General features: G+C 44.1%; 1 protein-coding gene across 10 annotated transcripts in view; it reads right to left on the minus strand.

The window, feature by feature from the left end:
- Positions 1-238: 238 nt before the first annotated feature.
- The window catches only part of Zmynd11 (zinc finger MYND-type containing 11), an 88,393-nt gene continuing 63,169 nt past the window's right edge, over positions 239-25,462 (minus strand). For 3 of the 10 annotated variants that reach the window (XM_032884983.1, XM_032884982.1, XM_032884981.1), the window contains exons 4-15: positions 23,887-24,048; positions 13,192-13,269; positions 12,595-12,687; positions 10,858-10,945; positions 10,294-10,349; positions 9,396-9,473; positions 8,621-8,739; positions 6,096-6,303; positions 5,472-5,708; positions 4,607-4,879; positions 4,251-4,436; positions 239-2,406 (exon numbers count right to left, since the gene is read on the minus strand). In XM_032884983.1, the coding sequence (XP_032740874.1) occupies positions 2,284-2,406; positions 4,251-4,436; positions 4,607-4,879; positions 5,472-5,708; positions 6,096-6,303; positions 8,621-8,739; positions 9,396-9,473; positions 10,294-10,349; positions 10,858-10,945; positions 12,595-12,687; positions 13,192-13,269; positions 23,887-24,048 (1,701 nt within the window). In that variant the 3' untranslated portion in view covers positions 239-2,283. The remainder of the gene's footprint in view (positions 2,407-4,250; positions 4,437-4,606; positions 4,880-5,471; positions 5,709-6,095; positions 6,304-8,620; positions 8,740-9,395; positions 9,474-10,293; positions 10,350-10,857; positions 10,946-12,594; positions 12,688-13,191; positions 13,270-23,886; positions 24,049-25,462) is intronic. The other 7 variants (XM_032884986.1, XM_032884984.1, XM_032884987.1 and 4 more) reach the window with 7 other exon arrangements.

Here is a 25,462-nt window from a genome sequence, read left to right on the forward strand (position 1 = left end):
CAGATGTGTGGCCTGCGTAGTGTGGGCACCATGTGTGTGCCTGGTGTCCACAAAGGTCTGAAGAAGACCTGGCTTCCCTGGAACTGCAGTGACAGATTCTTGTGAGGGGCCACGCGGGATAAACTCTGGCCTCTGCAAGAGCAGTCATTGTCTTAACCAGCTCCCGACACTGGCTGCACTGGCAGCGTGTTGTGTCTGGCACCAGTACCTGAACTAAAGCAGGTATTGACAAGAGTTGTTGGGTTTTTTAAATACATTTATTAACCAATGTTAACACAGTAAATGAAATCTATATATTGCTAGTCAGAGCAGCTTACAAAATGCCAGAACGCATCATAGAACTGGACAGCCACGATGGGTACTTACAATGTGCAGAGTGGCTAAACTCAACACCTTGATATAGCTTTATGATTGCAGAAAATTTTAATGATTCCTAAAACAATCAATTGTAATTTTACCTAAAACTTTTACAAAACCAGGCCACAATCTCTTTTTTTAATTTTGTTTTTTTTTTAACACACAGTTTTCACACTGTAGTAACTTGGAAATGTGCAGCCGTGTCGACAGAGACAAGAAGCCAAAGTAACAGGAACCTCACTTTCATGCAGCTATCAGGTAAATAGTACATACTCTGGAATGATTTCACACCAAAATATTCCCACAATGACTTGCTCTCACAGGGTGGATCGACGTCTGACAACCTGGAAACAACCAAAGACTGTCAAGTGTCCTTGTTCAGGCAGCGCAGCAGCAGGGATGGGAACGGCAGCGAGGAGGGGGCGGTGGTGCCGAGCTATTGCAGTTGCCGGAAAACCTGGCGGGAGCTCTTGGGCCACGGGTGGTTTGTACAAAAGAGCAGCCCGTGTGGCAGTAGTTACACCGTCTGCAATAGCATGGGCACCGGTGGAGGAGGTCTCACAGACGCTCCTTCCTTTCATCTTTAGAGTGACCCTGATGGACCGGAGAAAACTGTCTTAAAGGCTTTTCTCCCGACTCCTTCACTTCTGTTGTGAGTAATTGCTTTAATAAATATCAAAGGTCTAAATAAATATTTACAAATTATTTCTCTAACCTCAAAAATAACTAAAGAGTAAAGTGGGAATTTGGCTTGGTCTGTGGTGGGTCTTGGAGGAGAACAAAAACAATTGGTGAGATAGTTTTAAAGAATTTTAATTTTCCTGGTTGTCTTTTATATATCTATGTATAAAAAAAATGTTATTCAACTATCGATCCATTCCTACCTGTAATGCTTCTTCACCAGACACCCCGCAGAATACAGACTTTATACAAATCACGGTATCTTTAATACAAGGAAAGTAGCATGCATTCTCACTGTGTACAGTGATGGAGTTCGTTAGTAGCAATGACCCTCCCTACAACACAACGGCTTCTGTGACCCGCAAGTGCTCTCTCCTCTGAGGAGACACAGGGCTGGGTTAGGGTGGCACCGGGGAGGGAGGGGACTCAGTTATAAACTTGTATGCCTCAGCTGTAATTCCGTGTTCTGAGTACAGGTAGTTTTTTGGCTTTTGATGTTTGTTTTTGCTGCTGATTTTGTTACAAGCACTCATGTCGGGACAAAGATGAAATGTGCAAACTTTAAAATTTAAATATTCATTTTTCTCTAAGATCCAGCTCAGTAAAAGATTACCCCAGTTTCCCTGCAATTTTAAACTACAAGATCAAAGCTAATAATTTGTTATAAAAGTTATATATTGAAAAGAAATAATGAAAACACAATTGGGAAATATTTAAGAAAAAATATGCAGGGCTAGCCCTGCTGTGTCAACCCTGTTCCCTATATTCAATCACAAGCCGCCAGCACAGCCACAGGCCAGGCCCGTGAGCCGAGAGCCAGCTGCACAACACCAGCTCAGCGAGGTCACGGCCAGGTCACGGCCAGGTAGTCTGTTCTTCTGAAGCATCTGCTGCTCTTACATTCAGCTCTGTTCCGTCTCTGTTAGACTCACTCGTATTCACCTGTCGGTGTTTTTTTTAAGATCTGTTGTTTAAAGGTTAAAATTTCTGTAAAACCTAAAAATGTTTTAAAATTTGCTGAAAATGCAACAAATCCTCAATTAGATTTATTTAGAGTAATACCCTCCATTGATGTTACTTCAGCCCCCGAAAAATGCCGGAGGAGCATTAACAAAAGATTTAAACTACTGTGCAAAATTTCACCACGAAAAGTGTTTAAAGGCTGGTGCAAAATGGGAAGCAAATTCTAAACAATTTTGGCTTCTTGGGAACAAAAACCGCTGTGTATGAGGGTGGCAGGCAGGCTCATCTCTTCCGGCGGCAGGTGCGCTTGTGCTCTGCGTGCCAGTGCTCCTGCTGGCACTTGATGGAGCAGTAGGACGTGTTCCAGCAGCAGTGGTACATGGCCTCCTCCTCACAGTTGTAGCACTGCAGGGCAGGGGGCACATATGAGGCCAGCATCAACAGCTCAGGGAACGCTATGCTGCTAAGGCTTGCAAAGCTCTCTGTGGCTCAGGCTAGCCCACAGAGGCATGTGCACTGGAGGATCTTATGTGGAAGGACTGGGCCCTATGGTAAGAGCTCAGGTGTCGTCCCAGCACTGCATCAGCCGGGGTCTCTTCTGGTGCATTCCACCAGCTCCACGTCAGCTCTTCCCTGCCCTCCTGCACCTCTTCCCTCCCTCATTTTCCTGACCAGCTCTGAGGTCCTAAGGAGGGGCATGTGCAGCTCTGTTCTCGCACACATCGAATCCCTCTACTGCATACACGATTGACACCCAGCACTCGGGATTAAATGCTGGGCTCCTATGCCTTAGGAGACCACAGGACTGTACAGCCACACCCAGACCTACAGAGACCCTTTCTTCACTATTCCACCAGGGAGTGTTGAGGCCAGACTGTCAGAGGTGGAGAGGACACGAGGGGAAAGTTCTTGCTTGAGTTTTAAGCAGGCAGGGCTGGTGAGCTAATGGCTGCACCACTGTAGATGCCTGCAGGGAGGAGAAGCAGCAAAGCCAGAGTGACCAGGCTGTGCCTCTAACCCACAAGATTAGAGAGGTCCTCTGCACCGGGGCTGACAGATTGATGGTGACCTAGAGTCACAAAGGAGGACCTAGAACATTCTCTTACAGTGGGCTGATAAAAATTCAACCTTCCAGTTTTCCTCTTGGTTATAATATTTGTTTCATTTTTTTGTCAAAATTAACATTTGAGTTTTGTGATTTTGCTCTATCAACAATGGCAGCTCCTGTCGCACTGCTGCTGGGACGGTAGAGTGAGGTAGGTGCATGGGTTAGCCACTCAGGTCGGAATTTCAATCTTGGGGTAGAGCTACAGACTAACTTCTTTCACCTCCTGGTCTCCCAGCATGCTTCTCACCTCCCTACACCTGGCATCTGTCTGTGTTCTTCTGTTCCCAGTATGAGTCATTACCATGGTGGCAGACAACATTCTGAGCAGAAAGCTGGGGTTTGGATCCTGATTTAGGACGACCCCCCTCTGCCCCCATGGGGCTTCAATCAACATTAAGTGTCAGAAGCCTTCAAATGCCTGTCTAACCAAGTCAGAAGTGTACACTGCGCTCCTGTCTGCGAGGGCTAAGGAGCAGTCCTCCAGCATCCCCTCTTATTTCCTTTTGATTTTCTGTGAACTCAGGGTCATGTCTTCAACCTTCAACATATCTAGTGTCTTCAGTAGAACAGAATCACCACTGTGGCGTCTGGACCTTCTGATGCTTGCTTAGCACACCTCAGCCAGCAGATCCTCCCACCAAGTGTCTATACAGGTTTCTGTGCATGTGTCTAGATGCCCTTGCTGAGTCTTTATAACAATTTTTTCTTACCACATACTTCATCAAGATCTTATAGATATTTACACAATCTTAATAATAGAAGCTGGGCAAAAGGAAGAGTTATCATGAAATGCTATATAGAATATCATCTATATTAAAACCAGGTAGGAGCTAAGGAACAATTGTTCCCACGAGGTAGTTCCCTCAGGACTATGGGACTGTGTGCAGGGGCCTGTATCCCAAGGGGAAGAGAGGCTTAGAAACAGGACTTGACACTTCCGGTCCTACTGACCAATGACATACACTTACTGTAAGCAAGAGGAAGCAATTTCTATAAGCTACCATAACTGAAATGCCTGGCACAAGGACACAGCTTTTCAGCTTGGACACTCCAGATGTCTCCCCTGCGCCGCTCCCTCTAAGCTCACCTCACACAGCAGATACGGTCACATTTCCGGGAGCAGCGGGGACCGTGTACTCACCCACTGCTTCTTCTTGGTCTGAGAAATGAGCTGCTTGTGCTGGGCTGCTAGCTTCTTGATCTCCTCTACAAATTCTTCCTTGCACTTTTCCTTCACCTGCTTACACTTTCTGTCCATCTCACCCTGCATGTTGGCTACAGCTTTACTTACAGCTTGTCTTTTTTCTTCTTCCATTTCAGAACGCAACTGAAATGAAGACAGTGACAGATCAGACACACGTACACAAGGCCTTGCTGTCGGGATTAGGCTCTGTTCCCACTATTTTGGTTCACATAAAAGGTGTTAGTGAGGAAGGATTACTAATCACAGACTGCGAGGAATACTGGCTCAGCCACGCCTGTGAGAAGCTGCCCCACCTTTTCCAGCGCTTCCCGGACCACTCTCTCGGTTTCACGCTTGTGGTCCGACTTCATCCTGTCTTTAAAGTCATTAAAAATTTTGGTGTACTTGTCGTGGCACATGCTCTGACAGACGCCATCGCTCGCCGTCTGAGTGCTTCGGTGCAGCATTCTCGGGGAAGAGGCACTTAACTTCTTGGTCTGGGTTGACACTGACACCCTCTCAATTGGCTGAGGCATTGTGGGGATTTCCTGGCTGGAACTTACTGCTTCCGTTTCTGGCTCTGGTTCCTAAAGTGTTTAGAAGCAAAACAGGGTAATATAACTCACCCTGGTTCAGTTAAGATAAAAAATTCAGTGTATGCACACAAGCATGTGCACACGCACACACACACACACACACACACTGTTGTTACCAACCAGGTAATTAAGCTGGTCTCTTGTTACATTTTATTACAACTAAAAAAACATTCCCCAGCCCCAACCAGTGAATGAAAAATTATAGAATTAATGAATTAATAGCTTAAGAAAATTCTAAACAAAAACTCTATAACTTCATTATAACATGATGGATTTTACTTTTAAAGTAAACTAAAGTTTTGGTTTGTAAACTGTAAAATCATGATCAACTTTAGTCATTTCTTAAAGTCCTAAATCACACCTCCCTGGATGTGTCTGGCATGTATCTAGATTTACAACTTTAAAACATGTTCCATTCAGACAGAAAAAGAAAGCTTGACCACGGTCTCCTTGGCTTTAGCGTTGGTTGGCATGATGGGTTTATCAGATAACTCTGTCCTACACAATGCCATGAAAACACCAGGTTTTGGGGAACGCAGCAGCGCCCTGCTTGCTCCCCGGCCTCTGCTCCCCGGCTGCTTACTGGGGATGGAGACTGTGCACTCGCGTGCTGGTCGAGCAGCAGTCCACAACGACAGGAGTCGGGAGACTGGGCCTTAACGTGACGGATATTACTTGACTGTCTTGAGCGTACTTTGAGACTCTTTCCTCTCTCGATTGCCACCTGGACACTGTGAGGCGGGCAACTTACTTCCTTTTTGGGCTCCACACTCTGATTACGCCGTCCTTTCTTTGCTCTTGGCTCTTGAGTGGCCTTCAGCTGTGGGCATTATAAGAGTGGTATCTTATTATTTGGCACACTAGGGAATACCTCTGTGTTGAAAACACTTGTAGTGGACCCGCAGGAGAGAAGGGCGTCCTCCATCCACTCAGCAGCCACTTGCTTCGTTATTGCGGTGGGTTGTGGTTGAAAGCCAGTGGACCCGCAGAGCTGAGCGGCACACTTACTCTCCTCCCACTGGCTGGGTCAGGCTCCAGGTCGCTTCTACCCACTCACATCTTTGCACTGGTTTGGTTACTTGTGCAGAGAACTTTACAGATGTTTGTAGGAAAGGGAAAGAAGATGTCAAAACCTGTTTATGACAGTGAGGAGGGCACGTGGAGAAGCAGCAGCAGCAGGACCTTCTTACCGACACCGGTGACTCACCTGTTCATTACTGGTGGACGAGATACTGGATTCTGCCTCCTCCTCACCTCGGTCCTCATTCTTAGATTTCCAGAACCTCCCTTCACGGAGGAACCGCTGATGCAGCTCCAGCTCATCACAGGCCTTTTTCCAGCCCATGCTGCGCTTCACGTGCAGTCGGTGAACATTGACTGTGATGTCCTGAATGTTTTCAGAAGGAATCCAGGCCCTGTGGGAAGCAGTGGGTGGTGTAGTTAGAAACCACCATGGTGCTGGGGAGGGCTAAGAGCATGGTGTGGACTCGGCCTTCCTTCCGTAAAGCGTACCTACAGCAACTTGACAAAGGCTGACACTCAGAAGACTGGAGGTAAGGAGCCAGTTCCCAGGATGCGCTGCCTTGCTCACAGTCCCTCTGTCAGCTCAGCCTGACACTGCTTAGACACCTTTTAAAGTGTTACCCATTGTCTTAGATATGTAGGCTTACAGGACCCACGCTGCTATATGCTGATCAGCATAATGGAGCCATTTCGAAATGCACAGAAGTTTTCAAAATACACACACACACACACACTGCCTGGTGACTGGAAGCAGGTGATACACGGGGTCTCTGCCTTTGTAACTGAGCTAAAGAGGTGACAGGAGGTAAAGGTGATCTAGACTATGGAAGTCCTGAGCTCCTGTTGTACATTAGTGACCAGCTTCAGTGATAAGGTGTGCAGAATGGTCTGGTCAGCTACCCGGATGCATGAGCCTTCCCCTACATTCTCAACCTAATTTAAACATTTCCATGTATAAGATGCAGTTTAAATTAACACTGGGTGCCCAGAGCTATACAAAAAAATAAAAGGAACAGAAACTTAACAATTTAAGGCTAGTATAGTAATGATTCTGTGACTTACTACAAAGGACTCCAAACTATCGAACATCTTTCTTGCAGGCTCCCAGCTGGGGTTATACCATTTCTAGCAATTTGTAACAAAAGGTCTGGCTGCCTTAAGGAAGCTGACAAGTGCAAAGTAACTGATCATCTTACAGATCCTAGAAATACAACAGGCCCCAGGTATCCGGCAACAACTGGCTTCTCCTGGAGGATACAACAGCTTCACAGTCTGGGATGGGGAGGGAGGTGTTTCCAAAATCATTCACTTTACTTTTTCTGCCTCCTATGAGTAATACAATATACTACCAAAAACACGTTCCTCAAAACTAGCAACTAGTGCCTCCTCATGAGACCTATTCTTTTGGTGCGAATTCACAATTACAATCGGTTTATTTTAAATACATGAAATCCTCTTAATAAGATGGAATTTTTACTGTGTGTTCTAAGCAATCCTTCATGTTCTATCCAGATCAAGAATTCTTTCTGCACTGTGTGGTAGAGTGTCAGGTCTATTGAGAAGCCTGGCCACTCCTCCTGTGTTTACACCATGACTCCTCACTTTGCTCACTGCCACTGCGGGCTGGGTGCTGGGTTTACATCCGTTTCAAACTTGCGTGAGGAGAGCCCGGCCCATGTGTCTGGATAAAGGAAGTCAGTACAGACTTAGACACACTGACAGACACTCACTGACTGCCCTGGCACATACACAGTGCCCCTCTGAGACCCTGAAACCAACTCGATATGAGGAGTGAAGCTTGTAATGCTAAGCTCACCTCTTCATCCAAGCTAAACGCTCACGCTGTATAAAACTGTCCACTGTATCATGAGGTTCTGACTGCTAAATGCATCTCCACAAGTGACAAGACAAGACACTCGTGGAGACACGGGATACAAGATAAGTGATAAACACAGTCCTTTGTTTTGAAGCTTCCCAAACATTACTGACCTCTGCCCAAGACACGGAGCCCTAAGGAGATGTTCGGATGGCTGACTTTTATTGTGACTCGACTTTAATATCTGTGACAGTTAGAGGAACCTTTCTGGCTTTATCCCTGAACTCTCTAATGGGATTTCTCCAAAGTTACATTCACTTTTCTAATCCAGACTAATTGTAACAAGACTTAGGAGAATACTGTTAACATCTTAATTCAGTATGTTAGGGCCTTAATTCACGGTGAGAACTATACTGTGTATCACAGTCAGCTTCTTTGTTTAGATACACACATTTTATGTATTCACATATGTAGGATTTTAGGCTTTATGAACTCAAGCCTGGGAATGGAGACCATGTGTGCTGTCCCTCTCCTCTGTACTCATGGGCTTGGCCACATGTCTGACTGAGCTGTGATCCCGACTTGATTGCTTTTCCCTGTTAGTAGGGTCATGGAGAGACGCAAATACCTGTGCATCTTTACAGTGGGAGGCGCTGACTTGAGGACCCTCCCATGCCCTGCATGATGGGTTCAATTTCAGCACAAGTTTGCTCTGCACCTGAGGACCAAGGATCCCACTGAAAATTTGTTTACAATAATACTGAAAACTTACATAAATTATTACTAGCTACAGGCATGTGTGAATTTGAAACAAACATGGAACCCCTATCTCAGAACAGTCACCCACACATTCATAAGCTCAGCTCTGGCTACCGCACGAGCTCAGGAATTACCTCTGGTGGTGATGGCCAAAGAAGCGAACATCAACTTGATTGTCTTCTTTCTGCATGACTTTGGCTGGCCAAAACCCAAAACCTTTCATTTTAGCCCAAACCAGCTCATGATTAGGTATCTGAAAATGATACGTTATTTCTTTTAATATTAACTACTTAAGTAGAGAAACATGGATTAAGTAAGACATAATCTAATTGGATATTTCCTTTTAACTATGAGACATATAGATCAACCAAAGTGCCCACAATTCATATGTTTGAGAGAAAACAGAATTATAGACTATTTCCCAGATGAAGCAGACTCTGAGATAAGGTTGCCTCTAAAGGCAAGAGCCCCATGCATGACAGCAGTGAGCAGAGCATACTGGGTGTATGTTAGGAACGACGAGAATTTTAGGCCCCACAGAGACTTTTCTGATTGTGAGGCCTCTTAAGTCCACCTGATGTCAGAGGCACTGGGGATACTGCCCCCAAATGCCCACAGACTCTGCCATTTCATAGGAAATGGTGGAGCTACAGATAGAGGTAAAGCCACAGGTCCATTGTTCAAAAGGAGAGGAAGAGCGAAGACTCACTCTCTGGTTTATCCAGGGACCCAGGGCATGGTCTTACCAAGTGCTGTTGGAATCCAGAATGGAGAAACACTGTTGCATACTCACTAAGATCACATGGACTATATGATGTAAATATATTTCATAGGTATTATCATCCGTAAGTAAAGGGGGTAACTGTCCAAACAATTCCCTATAAATGAAAATGACAAAATCCCACATACGCAAGGGTAGCAGAACCAGTTGTCGGGCCGTGCGTTTGACAGGTAGAAGCAGTTCTTGCAAAGCTGCAGCTCGTCCAGCTGTAAGGTAAAGCAACCATCTGAGCCGCGGCAGGAGAGTTGTGGCTCTGTGGGGTGGCAGCGCATGATCGAAGGTGCATGATCGCAGGCCCTGCCGTAATCTAGTGCACTGCAACTTAACACCTCAGGATGAGAAAAGGCCTTGCCACCTGAGACTCCTGCACTCCCAGGCCAGGGCGACAGTCCCTTCCCTTGCTGTGCCCACTGCCGGCCCTCGCCTGCAGCGTTTTCTTCATTACTGTACGGGATATTTCTTCCTTTTCCTGTCTCCAACCTTTCTCCAGCAGACAGCTCTCCGTGCCCCGGGGTCTATACCTGCATCACCATTTCCCTCCCCCTGCCTCGGGAGTGATCCAATAAGACTGTTTAATAGTGAAAGAAGAAAAGCTGAATTTGAGATGAACAGAAGAAATCAAACTCCTTATATGAGATCTTTTACAAGAATAAGTTTCGGATGCTTCACTCTCTGTGTGCACATAGACTTTGTTCTCTGCCTTAACTGGCTCTGCCACGTGGCTGTCATTTCAAGACATGGCTCTGGCTGCAGAGGGCAGCTCGTTCACATCTCACCACCTCACCAACACTCACATCAGCAACTAGCAGGGCTTCAAAGTTACTAATATCTTTTTGTAAATTTGCCATAACATCTTTTGTAAGCTTTTCCAGAAATATTTTATTTACCTACTTTCCAAATGCCAAACGTGAAAACCAAGTTACATTCAAAGGAAATGCCATAGTTAAGATACGGAGCGAGGAAGGGCAGAAGCCTGAAGACTTGGATTATAGCAAAGGTTTAATTATTAGGTTGAATGCTAAGTACCTCATGACACGTGTCTTTATAGAGCATCCTTGCAATGTCCGCTTGCTCACTGTCTGCTGTAATTGAAGATAAACAACCTGTCATCAGTACTCTAGAAGCCACTGCCATTGAGCCCATCACCAAATGGCAACAGACTCATCTCAAAATACACTTTATAGACTGTTCAGGTGGCATAGGCAACTTGCATTTTGCATTTAACACCGCTACTAGAGAGTGATTTCTTGTCACTAAGAGTGAGATCTTAGTTGGAAAGCCCTCTTAGCTAAGATAAAGCATATGGGTGCGAGGACTGCTCTTCACTAGGGATGTAGATCAGTGGTGCAGTGCTTAACTGTCACGCACAAGTCCCTGGGCTGGATCCTCAGCACCAGAAAGCAAATGGTCAAAAGAACGCTTTCCCCTCACAGGGCACTGGCTGTCACCTCTGTAAGCCACACCAAGAAGCACCCATCAGTTTAAATTCCAACATCATTACTCATGTATGATTACAAGGAACTGTGGCAGATATTCTCAAGGCAGAATTTAATATTTTCAAACTGTACACAAAGACAAAAAGGACGGAACCTCCATAGAAGATCACTGTGTTGTGGAGAAGCAGCTGTGCGTCAGCCTTGAACTCCTCATAACTCCGGTACTTCCCCTCATTCACCTTCTGTGGGGTAAAAGACAGGACAGATGTGCGTGAGTGACAAGGCTTGAGAAGGGGACACAGCAGGACTCCCACTGCCTGTCAGAATGACAGGGCCACAGGTAGCACTGTGGCCAGTGTCAACCTCCCACAGTGTCTGCACAGCTGCCATGCCTCATCTGCAGCTGTGGTGGCAGCTGCTTCTGAGCTCTGCCAATAGAAAATGATGAGAAGAGAGCAGGGCCACATATGCTCCCATCTTCCTAGCATGGATGAAGACTGGAAGGAGGAGCCATGAGCCTCACAACAGGCACCAGCCTGTAGTGAAGTCTCGGGAGTTCCTAAAGACCAAGTCAATGCATGGCTTTCTCTACATTACTGAGAAACAGAAAAGGACTTCCTTCAATGCACTCTTTGTAGTCCAGCCTTTGGTAGCCAAAGAGAATTTGGGGGGTATTTCCCCCTTGTAGAAAGAAACCCAAACTTTTTCAAGTACTTTTTATAGAGATAAGCAACCTGGAAATGCAAGAATTTCTGAATCCCAGTGATTTGGGCATAAAAATAGCTCAGAGAGCCAAATCTTCGAGGGAATGGTCACAGACCATGTTCCTTCCTTGGGCCCAACTCCCACAGCTGTTTGCCTGTACAGTACTAGTTCAACTGACCTTTCTTCAATGCGAATTCCCACTTCTCCTAGGTCATTACCTACACATCCTACACAGAATTACAGGGCATGTGGCACTGGCCCGTTTTGATGCTTCCCTTCCATTAGTCTGTAGTCTGTCCCTTCCTGTAGTCTGTCTCTAAAGGGCTGGTGAACACCAGGTACTGGGCCTGCTTAGGAGCTTGCCCAGTCATGATGCCCACAAAGCACCTCCTAGTGAGTTCTGCTCTAAATCATGATTCATATTTTGAATTTTAAACTGGATCACAAACTGGTAAGATCATAGAACTCTTGTCTTTCTGCTAATTTTCCTTACAGGACTCCAAGCATTAGCCCAGACGGCATCATCCCAATTCACAGACAGCCTAACAGGATCCAGAAACCTTCATGGGAGGGACGATGGCAGTGGGGTATAGGAGTCCAGGGTGGGGAGCAGGGCTTTGTCTTTAGATCCTCAAGCTCTATAATGGAGCACAAAGACAAAAGTAAATTCTGGGATACATGGGCAGCACAAATTAGACTTCACGGGTTCAAAGAAAGGATATGAAGTTGGGTGGGCAGAGAAGGGCTTGGGTCTGGGAACAGATGGGGAGAAGGTAAATATGGGCAAAAGTAACTTTGTAATTCTCACAGATCTAATAGTTACTTCTAGCTTTCACCCTAATTTTATGGTTTCCCAATGCAGTAAATCCATTCTACCTGAAACTCCCAAGTGCCCTGCCACAGAAGCAATGAGCAGTTCAGAATCAATATTTACATAAAGAGTCACACTGCCCGGGCTGGGGATGTGCTTCCTGTCATCAAAACATGTCAGGAGCTGTGAGTGCTTCAGTCATGCCTTGCACACTTTGCATTATAGGATGTGACATTTATAGGCAGGAATGTGTCAATCAGCAGGAATAGTGGCACAAATGTATGGTACGCACGGTACACAATCGTGCATGCTGCTACTTACCCTCTCACCTGGTAGTTATAGACACAGGGAAGGGGAAGGAAGGAGTCACATTACCTCTTGTATGGTAGGGACGTCCACAGCTGAGTGGACCAGTCTCCGGTACATCGGGTGCTTACTGTCCTTTCCTTTTTTATTAAGGTCTATAGCCTAAAAGGGTTTAGATATATAAAGTGACATGAAATGCAAATTCCTAACAGGGAAAATACTTTTAATCTTAGACGTTCTTTATAACTAATGGAGAATGTGTACAGTTAATGTAATGTGGCATTCTTCAAGGTTTGACAGAAGAGCTATTTAAGAAATGCCATTTGCTCAATAACTAAAGCAAATGTTCATTTTGACAAATTAATATTTAAATATAGTTTAATTGAATACAAACATAAATACAAAGCAAAAGGCAAAGTCCGGTCCAAAACAAAAACATTTGTTATAGATAATGAATTAAACAGCAACCAAATTAGGTAGTGCACGCCTCTGATCCCAGCACTCGGGAGGCAGAGGCAAGAGAATCTCACATTCAAATCCAGTCTGGGCTACATATAGAGACCTTGTCTTGGAAACCAAACTAGACCATAGCCAAATATGTCAGCAGAAGTTGCCATGGTTCCCACTGCAAGAGCCACAGTGCAAGGAGCCAGAGCACACACTCACCCGCTCCTTCATGCGGGAGACGATGAACCTCAGGTAGGTGCCCATCTCCTGCCTGTTAGAGTGCTTCTTCTTAATGCTCTAGGGGAGGAAGAGAGGCCAGGCAAGCCCGTCACTCACATGTCCATATGGAAAAGGACTCGAGCATGCAATAATGTGTTCTATTATTTCCATCTTTTGACAGTGTCTGTGGTAGTTACATGAGTAGTATTTCCCTCAAAAAGATGGGAACTGAAAAGTTTGTTGTACTTGACATAGTGACTAACAAATGAAAATCTTCCCTTTTCTTAGTATTTTAACTTCAAAGCATATTCTAATGAAAGGAAATAATATATGTAACAGAGAATCTCTTAAGTTTACCAAAGATCAGTGGTCAAAATCTTTTAGAGAACATTTAAATTGATACTGACAGTTTCAATATATCATATTTTGTTAAAACTAATCTGTTGATGAACTGTGATGGTGGGTACACTAACATATCAGTTTTTCATGCTACAGGCACGATTAACTCATACACAAAACTAATAGAAATATACATTTTTTATTAATTAGATTATTTATCTCTCAAGAAAATTGTATTTCAGATTTCATGTTTTTTTGTTTTTTGTTTTTTGTTTTTTTTTTAGATATTTTAGAAACCTGGACAAATGCCCTATGTCAGAACTAAGGCCCACACCACACAAAGCTCCATTCTATCACACTGCTGCAGGATGAATGGGTCCAGCCCTATTTTAATGAATGTCACACCTTTTCAGCCACTAGATTATGATTTTCCACTGCTAATATCATTTCTGCCAGAAAGCTATACATGCAGGGAATTATTTACACACACAAAGTAATTTTAATATGCTAAACATGGAAAGGAAAAGATATATTTCCAGTTTCACTACATATGCATATAAAATATCTAATAACAATTTGACTATTTTACTATCAAGGAACAATCTCAGGTATTTCTTTTATTTTTTGAAACAGGATCTCATTGTGTAAGCAAGGTTGGCCTGAACCTCGCAGCACAGTCAGCCTGGCACTGAACCCCCGGCTGAGTGCTGGTAGTGCAGGTACATAGTGTCATACTTCCCTCAGACATTTGCCACCTAGGGCCTAGCTTTCCTTCCACCTGAATCCCTCACCTGGACTCTGGCAGAGTGAAGCACACTCCATGTCTCTCCCCCTTAGCCCTGTGGTCTATGCCACCACGCAGCACACACGCGATGAAGTTTTTCTCAGCATTCAGGAAAACAAGTCTACATCCCGTAAAAAGGGAGCATGGAAGCACATGCTCCAAGGCAGGCCACCCTGTCGGGTCTACTCTACCACACTGTGGATACACCATCAGTTCTGCTGACCTCAAATGATCAGCCTCACTAAATGGGAAATGTCCAGTCATCCACAATGGCATCAGATACCAAGGAGTCTTGAAATGCTATTGATTGGGTTACCGTCTGAAGGTAGGTAGCTCATTTCAAGGAAATACACAACAGCCCTCCTTGAAGTACTGACAGACACTGACTCCTGAAGCTTGCTCTGCAGGAATCCAACAGGGCAGGGGCAGCTGACTTTTCTGAACCCCACTCAAGCCCAGCTGGCTAAGGGCAGCCGCCTGGCTGGCAACAGTGCCCTCAGCTCTTTGAACTGTATCTCTGCACCCTTGTTCTAAACATAATCCTATGGAATAGTTCACTCTGTTGACTTAAACCCAAGTCCTTTTGATGCCAGTACCATACAAATTAAAGCAACACAGTGTTTTTTCCTATGTGCAAAAATTCCACATGAAATTGGAATATCACTATGGCTAAAACATCTTCACTAGATTCTTCTGTCTTTAAAACACTCTGCAACAGCAAGGAAACTGTACTAAGGTCCGGGGAGCTCACTCCCTCACTTGCCCCATCACCAGCTTCTACAAGAGTCTGTGTTCAGTTCTTTTGGGCTTTATCTGCATAGCCACACACAGCAGTCTGGGGAAAGAGTCTGAGTCTGGAACTTTCATTTCACTGGAGTACACAGTAGGACAGAGGATGACAACTAGTTCTTCCTCTGTTGAATCTGGCTGCAGTCACAAGTGAAGATGTCATAAGCCTGAGAAGTGACTATTACAGAATGGAGTGACAGGAAAGGCCAAAGAGATAGGGCCGACCCCCTCAGTAACATCCAGTGCAAAGTGACCAGACACCTTCAGATACAATCTTCAAATGTTACCTCAGGAAGCTCTTACCCTTGCCTGACAAGTTCTCCTCAGTCTTAGACAATCCCTTTTAGTCTATCACATCGATACCAGCCGAGAAGCCTTTAGATACAATGTCAGCGTCCATTTATATAAAGTCCTAGAGCAAGCAAAGTCTCCCGTGACAGACGGGAAGGGACAATACCAGCTGTGCTGAAACATGCCCCGTGTGGTACTTGGATGCCACAGAGGAGCTGTGTGTGCTCTTCTGACGTACACCTCTCCTCAGGGGAAAATTCCCAATGTTTGTAAGTCACTCACAGGGTTCAGATCAAGCTGGTCGAAGGTAAAGACCTAGGTGTTTATAATCTCCATACTGTCCTCAGTGTGACCCATACCCAGCCAGGGTCATTAAAGAAACAAAGGCTAACACACACTGAGGCAGCACTTCACCTTCCACTGTGGCTGGGCTCCTGTGTACGTGTAAAGCAGTTAGCCTTCCAACACACCATCTTGTCGCAGTCCACCTGAGCCTGTCTTTTCTATCTCTGCTCAGCTTTGCTCTGCTACTCATTGTATGCATCAAACACACTGTGGAGGGTGGCTCTGATTTAAGCATTTGTGGGCTCAGTTTAGCTACAGCAGCAGCAACTTCAGTGTCCTTGGTCATATGGGATGGCCCAGAAGAATTCCACAGGCAGACCAGTTTGTGGAGTGCACACTTCTACAGGAAACCCAAACCCTCTCTTCTGCCAACAGATAAGAAATCCTCTATTCACTGAGACCGCTCTCACTCATACACACTAACTGGTGTAGTGACCACGGAGCCGTGCTGGACCATGGAGTGATAGAATCTGTCTCCCAAAGTGGGCGGGGAGTGCTTCTCAACCGAAGCAGACTCTCTCCCAGGGATGAATGGGAACAAAATGCAGACTGCAAGTTGCTCTTATACCCAAGGGTATTGTAGGTTTTCTCCCCATTAGCAGGTGTATTTCAGGTCTTGTATTTTATAAAAGAAACCATAGAAGGCATGTGTGCTGATGCACACCTTTAATCTCAGCACTGGGGAGGCAGAAGAAAGCAGGCTTTCCTTGTGAGTTCAAGAAAAGCCTGGTCTACATAGAGAGTTCTAGACTATATAGACAGCCAAGACTATATGGAATTACCTTGTTATCAAAAACCCAAAAGAAAAAAATCTGCAGAACGAGACTGCTGAGGTACCTTTAGGAAACAAGGACAGGGCTGCCTGCTGAGGCACCAATTCAAGGGTTGTAGGTATTGGACCGTTAGACCACCAGGCATTTTAATGGTTAGAGGAAAAGCTACTCCAACCCATGGAGGAACAGCTTTTAAAGCAAGCAGGACTGTCAGAATCACTAAACAGACAGCCACCCTGTGTCTCTCTAACCCCTTCACTAGCTTTGAAGGTTATGCTTGCTCTCCAGTGGTAGGCCTTAACCTCCTTCACTGACAGTACATAAGACTTCATTGGCATGGCCCTCCCTGGTCAGGAGGCCAGTCCTGTAGGATTACCAAATGCAGCACTGACATAGGTCAGAGGATGAGGGAAGGGAGTTAGTTCTCTCCCCTACCATCTTATGTCCTGGGGATGGATCTTAAGTCCCTGAGCTTGGCAGCAAACCACCTTCACCCACTGAGCCCTCCCGCCCACTCTCCTTTCTGTTTTGTGCCAATACACTCCTAGCTATGTTTTCTGTTTTTAAGAAGGAAACATGCAGACAGTAAGACCTCTGCCTGCAGAGCTCCAAATCCCTCCTACACAACATCGTCTACCCTACGCTGTGAACAAGGAGAAATTATGTACTTTCTGTTCAACGGTACTACAAACACTAAACAAGTTTTGCTTAAGATCATACCCATCACTACAGGGGAAGCCTACGCATTATCTTCTCAGGCCTGAGCATTTTGATAAACTTCGTGAGGACTCGATGGCTTTATTTATTATCAGCATTTGTCCTTGCAGAAGACTGGTGTTTGATTCCAAGGACCCATAATGATGGCTTGCAACTATCTGCATCTCGAGTTCCAGGGGCTCCTATGACCTCTGTGGGTACCAGGCAGACATGCAGTGCACAAACATACATGCAGGCAAAACACCAAACATATTACATGAAAATAAATCTATAGAAAAACTATAATAAAGTTCAGTTAACTTGCTACCCAGCCTCCAAAAGAGAAGTCGCAGGATCTAATACACTGCTGCCCCAGACCTACCACCCAGTGCTTGTCCCTTGGTTCCTGCCTACTTGGTACACTGCTACGTTTACCATGGAAATGCAATGTATATACCAGGTGACTTCTTTCCTTACCAGAGTGGGTTTAGGTAGCTTCGACAGCGATTAGATAACCATACCCAGGATTTCACAGCTTCTGTCTTAGACTCAATCTGAAAGCTTCTCCTCTTTGCAGAGGTCTTATTTCTTTTTTGTCTGGCTAAGCCCATAGAGAGCAATAAAGCCACCTTATGACAGAATAAGGTTCAGTCAGCATCATATTAAAAATAATTTTTCTATTTCTCTTTTAATTAAATTTATAGGATACAGGTGTCTTTAAACTAATGCAATCAATGGTCATTATTTTTAGTATCACCATTAAAAACAACAGCTTCTACATCTATTTCACTTAAAAGCCAAATATCCATCCTATGTCTGTTAATATGGAGCTTGAGAGCAAAGGTATTTACTTTGGGGGTAAAAGTCACTCACATTCATAGAGTGGACTGAGCAGACAACAAGAGGAGCCATTTCTAAGCAGATACATAGGAAGGGGACTGCATCTACACAGCTTTCATTTCTCACTTCATTGCAACATTAACTACAGACCACTCTGCTCAGCTCTGCAGTCCGTGGGGCTCGCTTCCACACCAGGTCCTCTGAGCACTCACTTGACCCCTGCTACTCCTCCACATAGATACACACTCTGTGGTTAGTTTAGTAGTAGCCAAGTTCTGTTCCTTTGATGTCCACCTGCCTAATGGGCACATCGCAACCCATGTGGGAGAGAAAGGCACCAGAGGCTTGGCATAGGACTTAAAGTTAACTTTAAAAGGCCAGGGTCTGAGAAGGGCGGAGACACTAGGTGCCCTGGAGCTAGCACCACAAGCAGTTATGATCTGACTATTGTGGAGAACTGGGAATTGAACCTGGGACCTCAGAGCAGTATACACTCTGAAGCACTGTGCCATCCCTCCAACCCATCCACATGTGCACTTCTAAAGTTTTTTTCTTCGTTTTGGCAGAATCTATTGCTTGGCATGTGTTTAGAAGAAGCTGTGACAGCAGGGAGACTTGGGCTAGAGTCCTCAGTGGACTCTTTAGAGTTAAGGCCAACGGCTAGGGAGCCATAGGCTGCAAACTCAAGGAGCTTTGTAGCTCAGACCCAGGGCATTATATACTAATAATTAATAATAATCATCAGCAGCATTTATCTTTTGTTTTCTTACATTTCTTATGTTTCCATATTTTACTAGGCTACATTAATTTACCATGCAATTCATACAAACTTTTTTCACAGAGAAAAATGCCATGTAGGTATTTAAGAAGGAATGAGTGCTTTCCAGATTTATAAAGAACCTACAGGAATCTTATATTTCATGCTTTAAGTGGATTCTTTCATTCAAAACTAGCATGTGATATATGTTCTGTGCATGTATTTTAGTGACTAATATCTAGTGTGTGATGTCTGGTGTAGAGTGTGGTTAGTGTGTATGTGGGGGAGATGTCTAGGATTTGTATGTAGCATGCATGATGTCTAAAATGTCTGGTGTGTTGTGATCTGTGTATCTGTATTATGTGGTATGTAGTATGTGTATACAGTGTGTGGTACATGTGATGTTTGTGTGGTGCACATACACACACACTGTGTGGGATAAAAAGTTTAGTCAGATGACATGATGGACAGTAAAGTGGTATTTTTGTTATTCCTTGTGGGCAAATCTTCAAACAGTATTCCATTTGAGGCCCAGAAACAGAGAAGGGAGCAAGGGGCTCACCCAGACCTTCTGACTACTGCCTTCCTGCTATTCACCGACTATGCAATCACATAACAACTCAGTGTGCTAACTGCTACCAACGTACACTAGACTTCACAGGGTAAAATGTGTTTATAAACTGACTCTGCGGCACGACCATGAATCTACAACCCCTAGTCAAAAAACCAGAAGGAACCTATAAAGGAGAATATTAAAAGAAGGGAGAAGATGGGATCCCTCTGAAACCCATCTCAGTCTGTCATACATTTTCCCTGCTTCATGGCACTGCTCCTCTCTTAGTCTTCTGATGCTTCATGAGGGATAGAGGGCAAGTGTCACTCTCTCAGATAGTAAGGTTACTGCTCTCACAGCAGAGCTTGCTACAGAATCTGTACACTAGGAGACTGTCTGTGTCTACCTTTAGAATTGTTCTTTCTTTCTTTCTTTCTTTCTTTCTTTCTTTCTTTCTTTCTTTCTCTCTTTCTTTCTTTCTTTCTCCCTTTCTTTCTTTCTTCCCTTCTTTCCTTCTTTCTGAGACAAAGTTTCTCTGTGTTGCCCTGGCTGTCATGGAACTCACTCTATAGACCAGGGCAGTGTCGAACTCATAGATTACCTGCCTCTGCCTCTGTCTCTCAAGTGCTAAGATTAAAGGTGTGTGCCCCCACTACCTGGACCTCCTTTAGAATTCGTGAAGTAAGCCTTGATGAGGAGATGAAGGCCAGACCACTCTGACAAGGATGATACTTCACATGAGAAGATGCTTCTCTGAGGGCTACACAGGGTTCAAAGTATGAATGTTTAAAGACAACACGATCTGCTCTGGCAGTAGCCACATCCGGCTGGAGGCTCACACTGGACAGCACCAGAGACCCCCTCCACTACAGATTAATGGGGAGCACTATGCCAAAAGGCAGTACGGTGCCATCCCAGCAGGTGGTGGTGGAGGGCTCAGTGGCAGACCACAGTGCCTGTATACTAAGACAAGGCTCAAAAGTTCCTTATCTGTACATTCTGTGTTCTCTCAAATCAGTAAGAGGAAAAAGTAAACTGAAAAATGATTCTGACTAGAACCATAGTTCCTGATTTTATTTGGAATCCAAGTTTTCTTAGTCTAAAAATGTTTACAGGTATCACTCAGTCCTGTGATTTCTTTTCCCTCAAGATGCTAGCAGGCTAATAAGAATGCAGTACACAGACACACACACACACACACACACACACACACACACACACGCGCGTGCGCACCCACCACAAACTATGGATGGCATCAAAGAGGAAAATGAATTGTAATTTGGGAATAGTAATGAAAATGAAGAGAAGTGAAAAGGAGACAACTGACAGAAACCAAATGGCTGATAAAAACTGAGTGTGATTCACAGGGCGCCATGAGTGCATCTGTGATGGGCTGTCAGTGATGGGCAGCACACGGAGGCACACATGTAAGAGCCGGTCAGATGAGGGACCTGTGCTTTCTCTCCTGCAAGCTGTGCACATAGGATGTTTGGAGACAAGCTGACCATATCCAGTAATGCACATAATGCACACACACGACATGCACAGCCTACGTCTGAAGAACATCACCTGGAGAAAAGGAATTCTGTGAGTTTCTCTTTTCTTATTTCTATGTTAGCTGAATACTGCAAAGTTTTCAAAAACAATTTTTAAATCTTTTTAAATAACTTCACAGGAAAAAGAATGTATAACAAGATGTTGGGGGCATTTCTCTCAAAGTAAAACCTGATTAGACAGATACTCATGGGCTACTTTCTAAGCAGCTAGCTGTCTGCAAGGTAACACTGGAAAGAAAGCGGGCGTTCAGAGGAACAGTCTTTGAGATGTAGGGTTCCTAAGGTTAAGCATGAGAAGTGGGAAAATTACTTTGACTGAGAATGGTGCACACTGTCTTCTCAGACTTGACACTGAGACACAAGTGACCGGTCTGGCAGAACGGCTGACAGTCGGGACAGCCCACTCCTAGTGATGGGTCACCCATGTGGGTCCTCGGGTAGGACAAAGTCTGTAGACCTCTACCAGTTATTAGAAACATGGTTGTTTTAAACTTACAACTTTGTAGTAATGATTGACTTCTGTTCTACTTTTGCCTGACTGGAAATAAGGTTCTTCTCTACAAAATTCCTTGTTTATATGCATAATTATCCAACATTCCCCAAACATCAGAGGGAAAGAGATTAGAAAGTTGATTCTGATTGGAACCACAGTTTTAGGGTTTTAGTCTGTGAACCCCAAACTTCCTGAGTCCAAGAATATTTCAATCTGGACATGGATTTGTTAATATTAAACAGTATTTTTATAGAAATTTTGGTTTTGTTTTAAAAACTACGTTAACCAAACACTTCACCGGATACACATGTAAATCGCCATTACAGTTTAAGGCTATTGTTCTTTTCACACTTGAAACATAATCATTGCCAATTCTCTTTTTTCATGAACATAACTATTAAAACAACAGAACTTTAAAATGATGGTTTCTTTGAAGGCTTCAGAACTAAAGGTGAAATCCCCCAAATTCGGCCTCAAGCATGGGCTTCCTGTGTCTGCTGGGGACAGTTCACAGGCTAGGCTATAAACACACAGTTTACAGGATTTATGATTTACAGTGTAAATCATAAGTGCAATTATATCCTCCTATCATGATAGCATCTTAACTGAGCAAGGAAAAACAAAAACAAACAAAAGTAAAATGAGGTTGCCATGCATTTGTCAGCCAGTTACATTAAAGTTAAAACAAACAAGCAAACAACCAATCAGAACCCAGCAGAGCACTGTGGACAAGAAACAGCAACAGAACTTCATACATGCTGCTGTCTTCACAGTATGATTCCACCTCTCTCTTACATAAATAATGCAAAACCCCATTGTACTCAACTGCACCAAAAGCCAGTGCTTTTACCGAGATCCCTTACTATGACAGTAAGAACTGACGATGAAGGCTAAGAGCCTGGCGGTGTGGTCAGGCGTCTCCCTCTCCCTGCTCTCTTACTGCTTTAGAACTCTGTCTCTCCTCCTTTGGGGTTCTGTAAAGGGGTTGGATCCAGGCTCACACACAGGACAGGGGAACTGCACAGGAGTCTCCTGCTGAGTTTCTATAAAAGTCTCTTAGTTTTTGTTTTCTGGCTGGCTTGCTTGTTTTTTGCTGACAGGGCCTCACTGGTTTCCCTAGGATGGCCCTGAACTTACTCTGTAGGCCCAGCAGTCCTGAGTAGCTGGGTTACAGGCCCGGGCCACCAGGCCCAGCTCTTCCTTGTGAGAGGTCAAGGTTTATTTCCTAAAAGATAAGAGATATGTATTTGCTTTTAAGAAGCATGATCAAAATCCACGAACACAGAACTCGAGTGACACAGCCCCTGCTTGAACGGTGTCTGAGCTACCCCTGCACTACTCTCCTGGGGACAGCGTGTGTTTGAGTCTGGAAGAATCTCCAGGCTCAGCCAGAATCCTGGCGCTGCCAGGCTTATTTGTTGATCCCTTCTCCCATTTCCTAATAATTTACCTTGAAACAGTTTTCTACTGCTATCCTAACTGCCTTTTCTCTACTTTTTAAGCTAAGAGGGCTCAAGTAATCAAGACCTCGATAACTGAGGGAAGCCCGTGTGAAGATGGCTGAGGTAACCAACAGCTTGGTTACTATGGAGGACTAAGATGGGTCTGGACATCTGCTGATCATGTCCAGATAAAATCTTTGACTGATGTTAAAAAAAATAACATTTTTTAAGAAATTAAATAAACATTCCAATGACTGAAGTATTATTTAAGGCACACTCAGAATTGACCTTACAGGCAACCAATGCAGTGGTTCCAGCTACGTACGTACGTAGCTGAGTGACACAAATTATAAAACAAATTATAAATCAGACAAGTCTGTACCCTCACCATCCCCAGTCCCTGGGAGTGCAGTATTTAGTCAGTACTCGTCGCTCATATACAGACACACTACAGTCTCACAGCATGCACATTCTTCAGTGAGGAAATCACTGTATAAAATATGTATTGTACCAACTGCACAATGCATTTTACTTTAATTAAAGTTCTTAGTGTGTAACTGTCCCAGCCCTTCACCCTCCACAGAAAATATAAGCAAAAAGTAAACCACATCATGAGGACAGAAAGAAAAAGACCTTCCCCGCTATAGGATGGGACGCTGACCAAGAGCACTCCAACATTGTGCCCATCAATTCTACCATGCATTACAAAATCTGTATTGAACAGACCTCCATGTGGCAAACAGTTCATATTCAGAAAGGCTAGCCTTTAAAGCAGTCACATGACCTAGAAATAGGTATAAAATATGTGAAGATATTTCTATGTGATTTAAATTCTCTAAAATGTACAACCTGAGACATGGGGTGTGCTCTGTGATGCCCATTGGAGTGCCGTGTTCATTCGTCAGTCATTTCAGCAAGTAACCCCCACCCCCCAGGATTCATCATTCACCTGGCAAGACCACCTGGGGCATCTTGGTGACACTAATATTCATTAATTTCCACCCTCTGACAGCACATGAAAGCTCATAGGTACTCACCCTGCAAACTGGGCACTGCCAGTGACTACTGCTGTCTCTAAGCCTGAACTCATCAGACAAACACTTGGAATGATACACACGAAAACACAGGTCACATATCAACACCTCTCCAGGCAAATGGCATTCAAAACAATACCAGTCATGAGTTTCTGTTTCCCAGTCCTACAAAAAATACAAAATAATTTTGTATGACATTTTGTCAATATCTTCAATAACTAAGAACAAAATTGAAACTAAAGTCCATCACAAGTTAGGCATTATAAACAATTTACGACATTTAATGTGTTAAAAACGAGAGAAAATACCTAGAAATTTACTTCTTTACAACTTGATTCTCTCCTCTGTAGTGTCAATAATCAGACATACCGTATAGTGGTCTGACAGCAACAACTCTGACGTGAATTATGTTCAGAGCCAGCCCCAGGTCTAATCCTTCCCTTTAAAACTAGAATCTAAGAAATGATGTCTATTATAACCTGAGCGTCTCAATCAACTAGGACCTTTATATTTCCAACAAAACAGACAAACAATTTTGTCCTGCTTTTTACAGATTACAAAATGAGTGTGGACACTGCGGGGAAAGGTGTGGTCAAGAGTGGTGGTGCCCACTGTGCTTGTCTCTCAGCCACTGTATTCAATACTTAATTGAAAATAACAACTAAGCAAAATGCCCATATCCTGACAGATCACAAATATTTAGGATCTGTTGAATTTGGAAAAATAAACCGAAAATGTAAAACTAAAGGTTTAGTGACACCATCTAAAAGAGATTGATTACCATGTAAAACAAGAGGAAAAGGGCTCGATTCTTGGTGTCTAGTCCTAGCAATCAATCAGGGAGGCTGCACAAGCATTTCTCAACATGTCTGAGTTGTGAGGTCTGTACAGCAGGGCAGGCTGAGTATGAGGAACATGTACAGGAAGACTGTGAGATTTGCTCTTAGCTTAGAATCCATTCTTTATAAATGTTGTTCTTCCCTTCTCCTCAAATCACACTTCAGAGTAAAGGTTAAGTCTTGGCTTCCTTTGTCGGTGTGAAATGAAACCCAAATGAACAAAGGGAAAGACAGAGGCTAACACCTCCTTGGCTACTCCTGTGGGGTCCTGGCCTTCCACAGTTGGGTTCAGCTACCAGTTATTTCTATGCATATCTGCGCTCTTTCCAAAGATGAGTGGCTTCCTCGTTTTCTCAGATACTAAGATTATTCCAGCAAATGGGGTTCAAACTAGCAATCAATAAACACTGACTACTTTGGCCACATGTGAATGCCACCAGAGCACAGAGCCAGTAATGCTCAAAATGTACGCCTTCCAACCCACACACAGAGTCATGACCAGAGTAGAGTACTCAATTCTCTAGAAAGTAAGCTTTCTGGGTTTACATTTCATTAAGAAATTGATGGCCTTACTGACCAGAACAATAAAGAAAAATAGGAACATTTTTGTAGCTCACTGAAGCTGCATATCCCCTGCAAACTCTAATTTTATAAAAACTCAGAAAAAATCTATACTACCATGTCTGACTCAGGGACACCACAAAGACATGTATATAGTGCTTAGCTGAATCAAAATTAGA

Source organism: Rattus rattus, chromosome 14 (genome assembly GCF_011064425.1).
Source record: "Rattus rattus isolate New Zealand chromosome 14, Rrattus_CSIRO_v1, whole genome shotgun sequence".
Classification (NCBI taxonomy): Eukaryota; Metazoa; Chordata; class Mammalia; order Rodentia; family Muridae; genus Rattus; species Rattus rattus.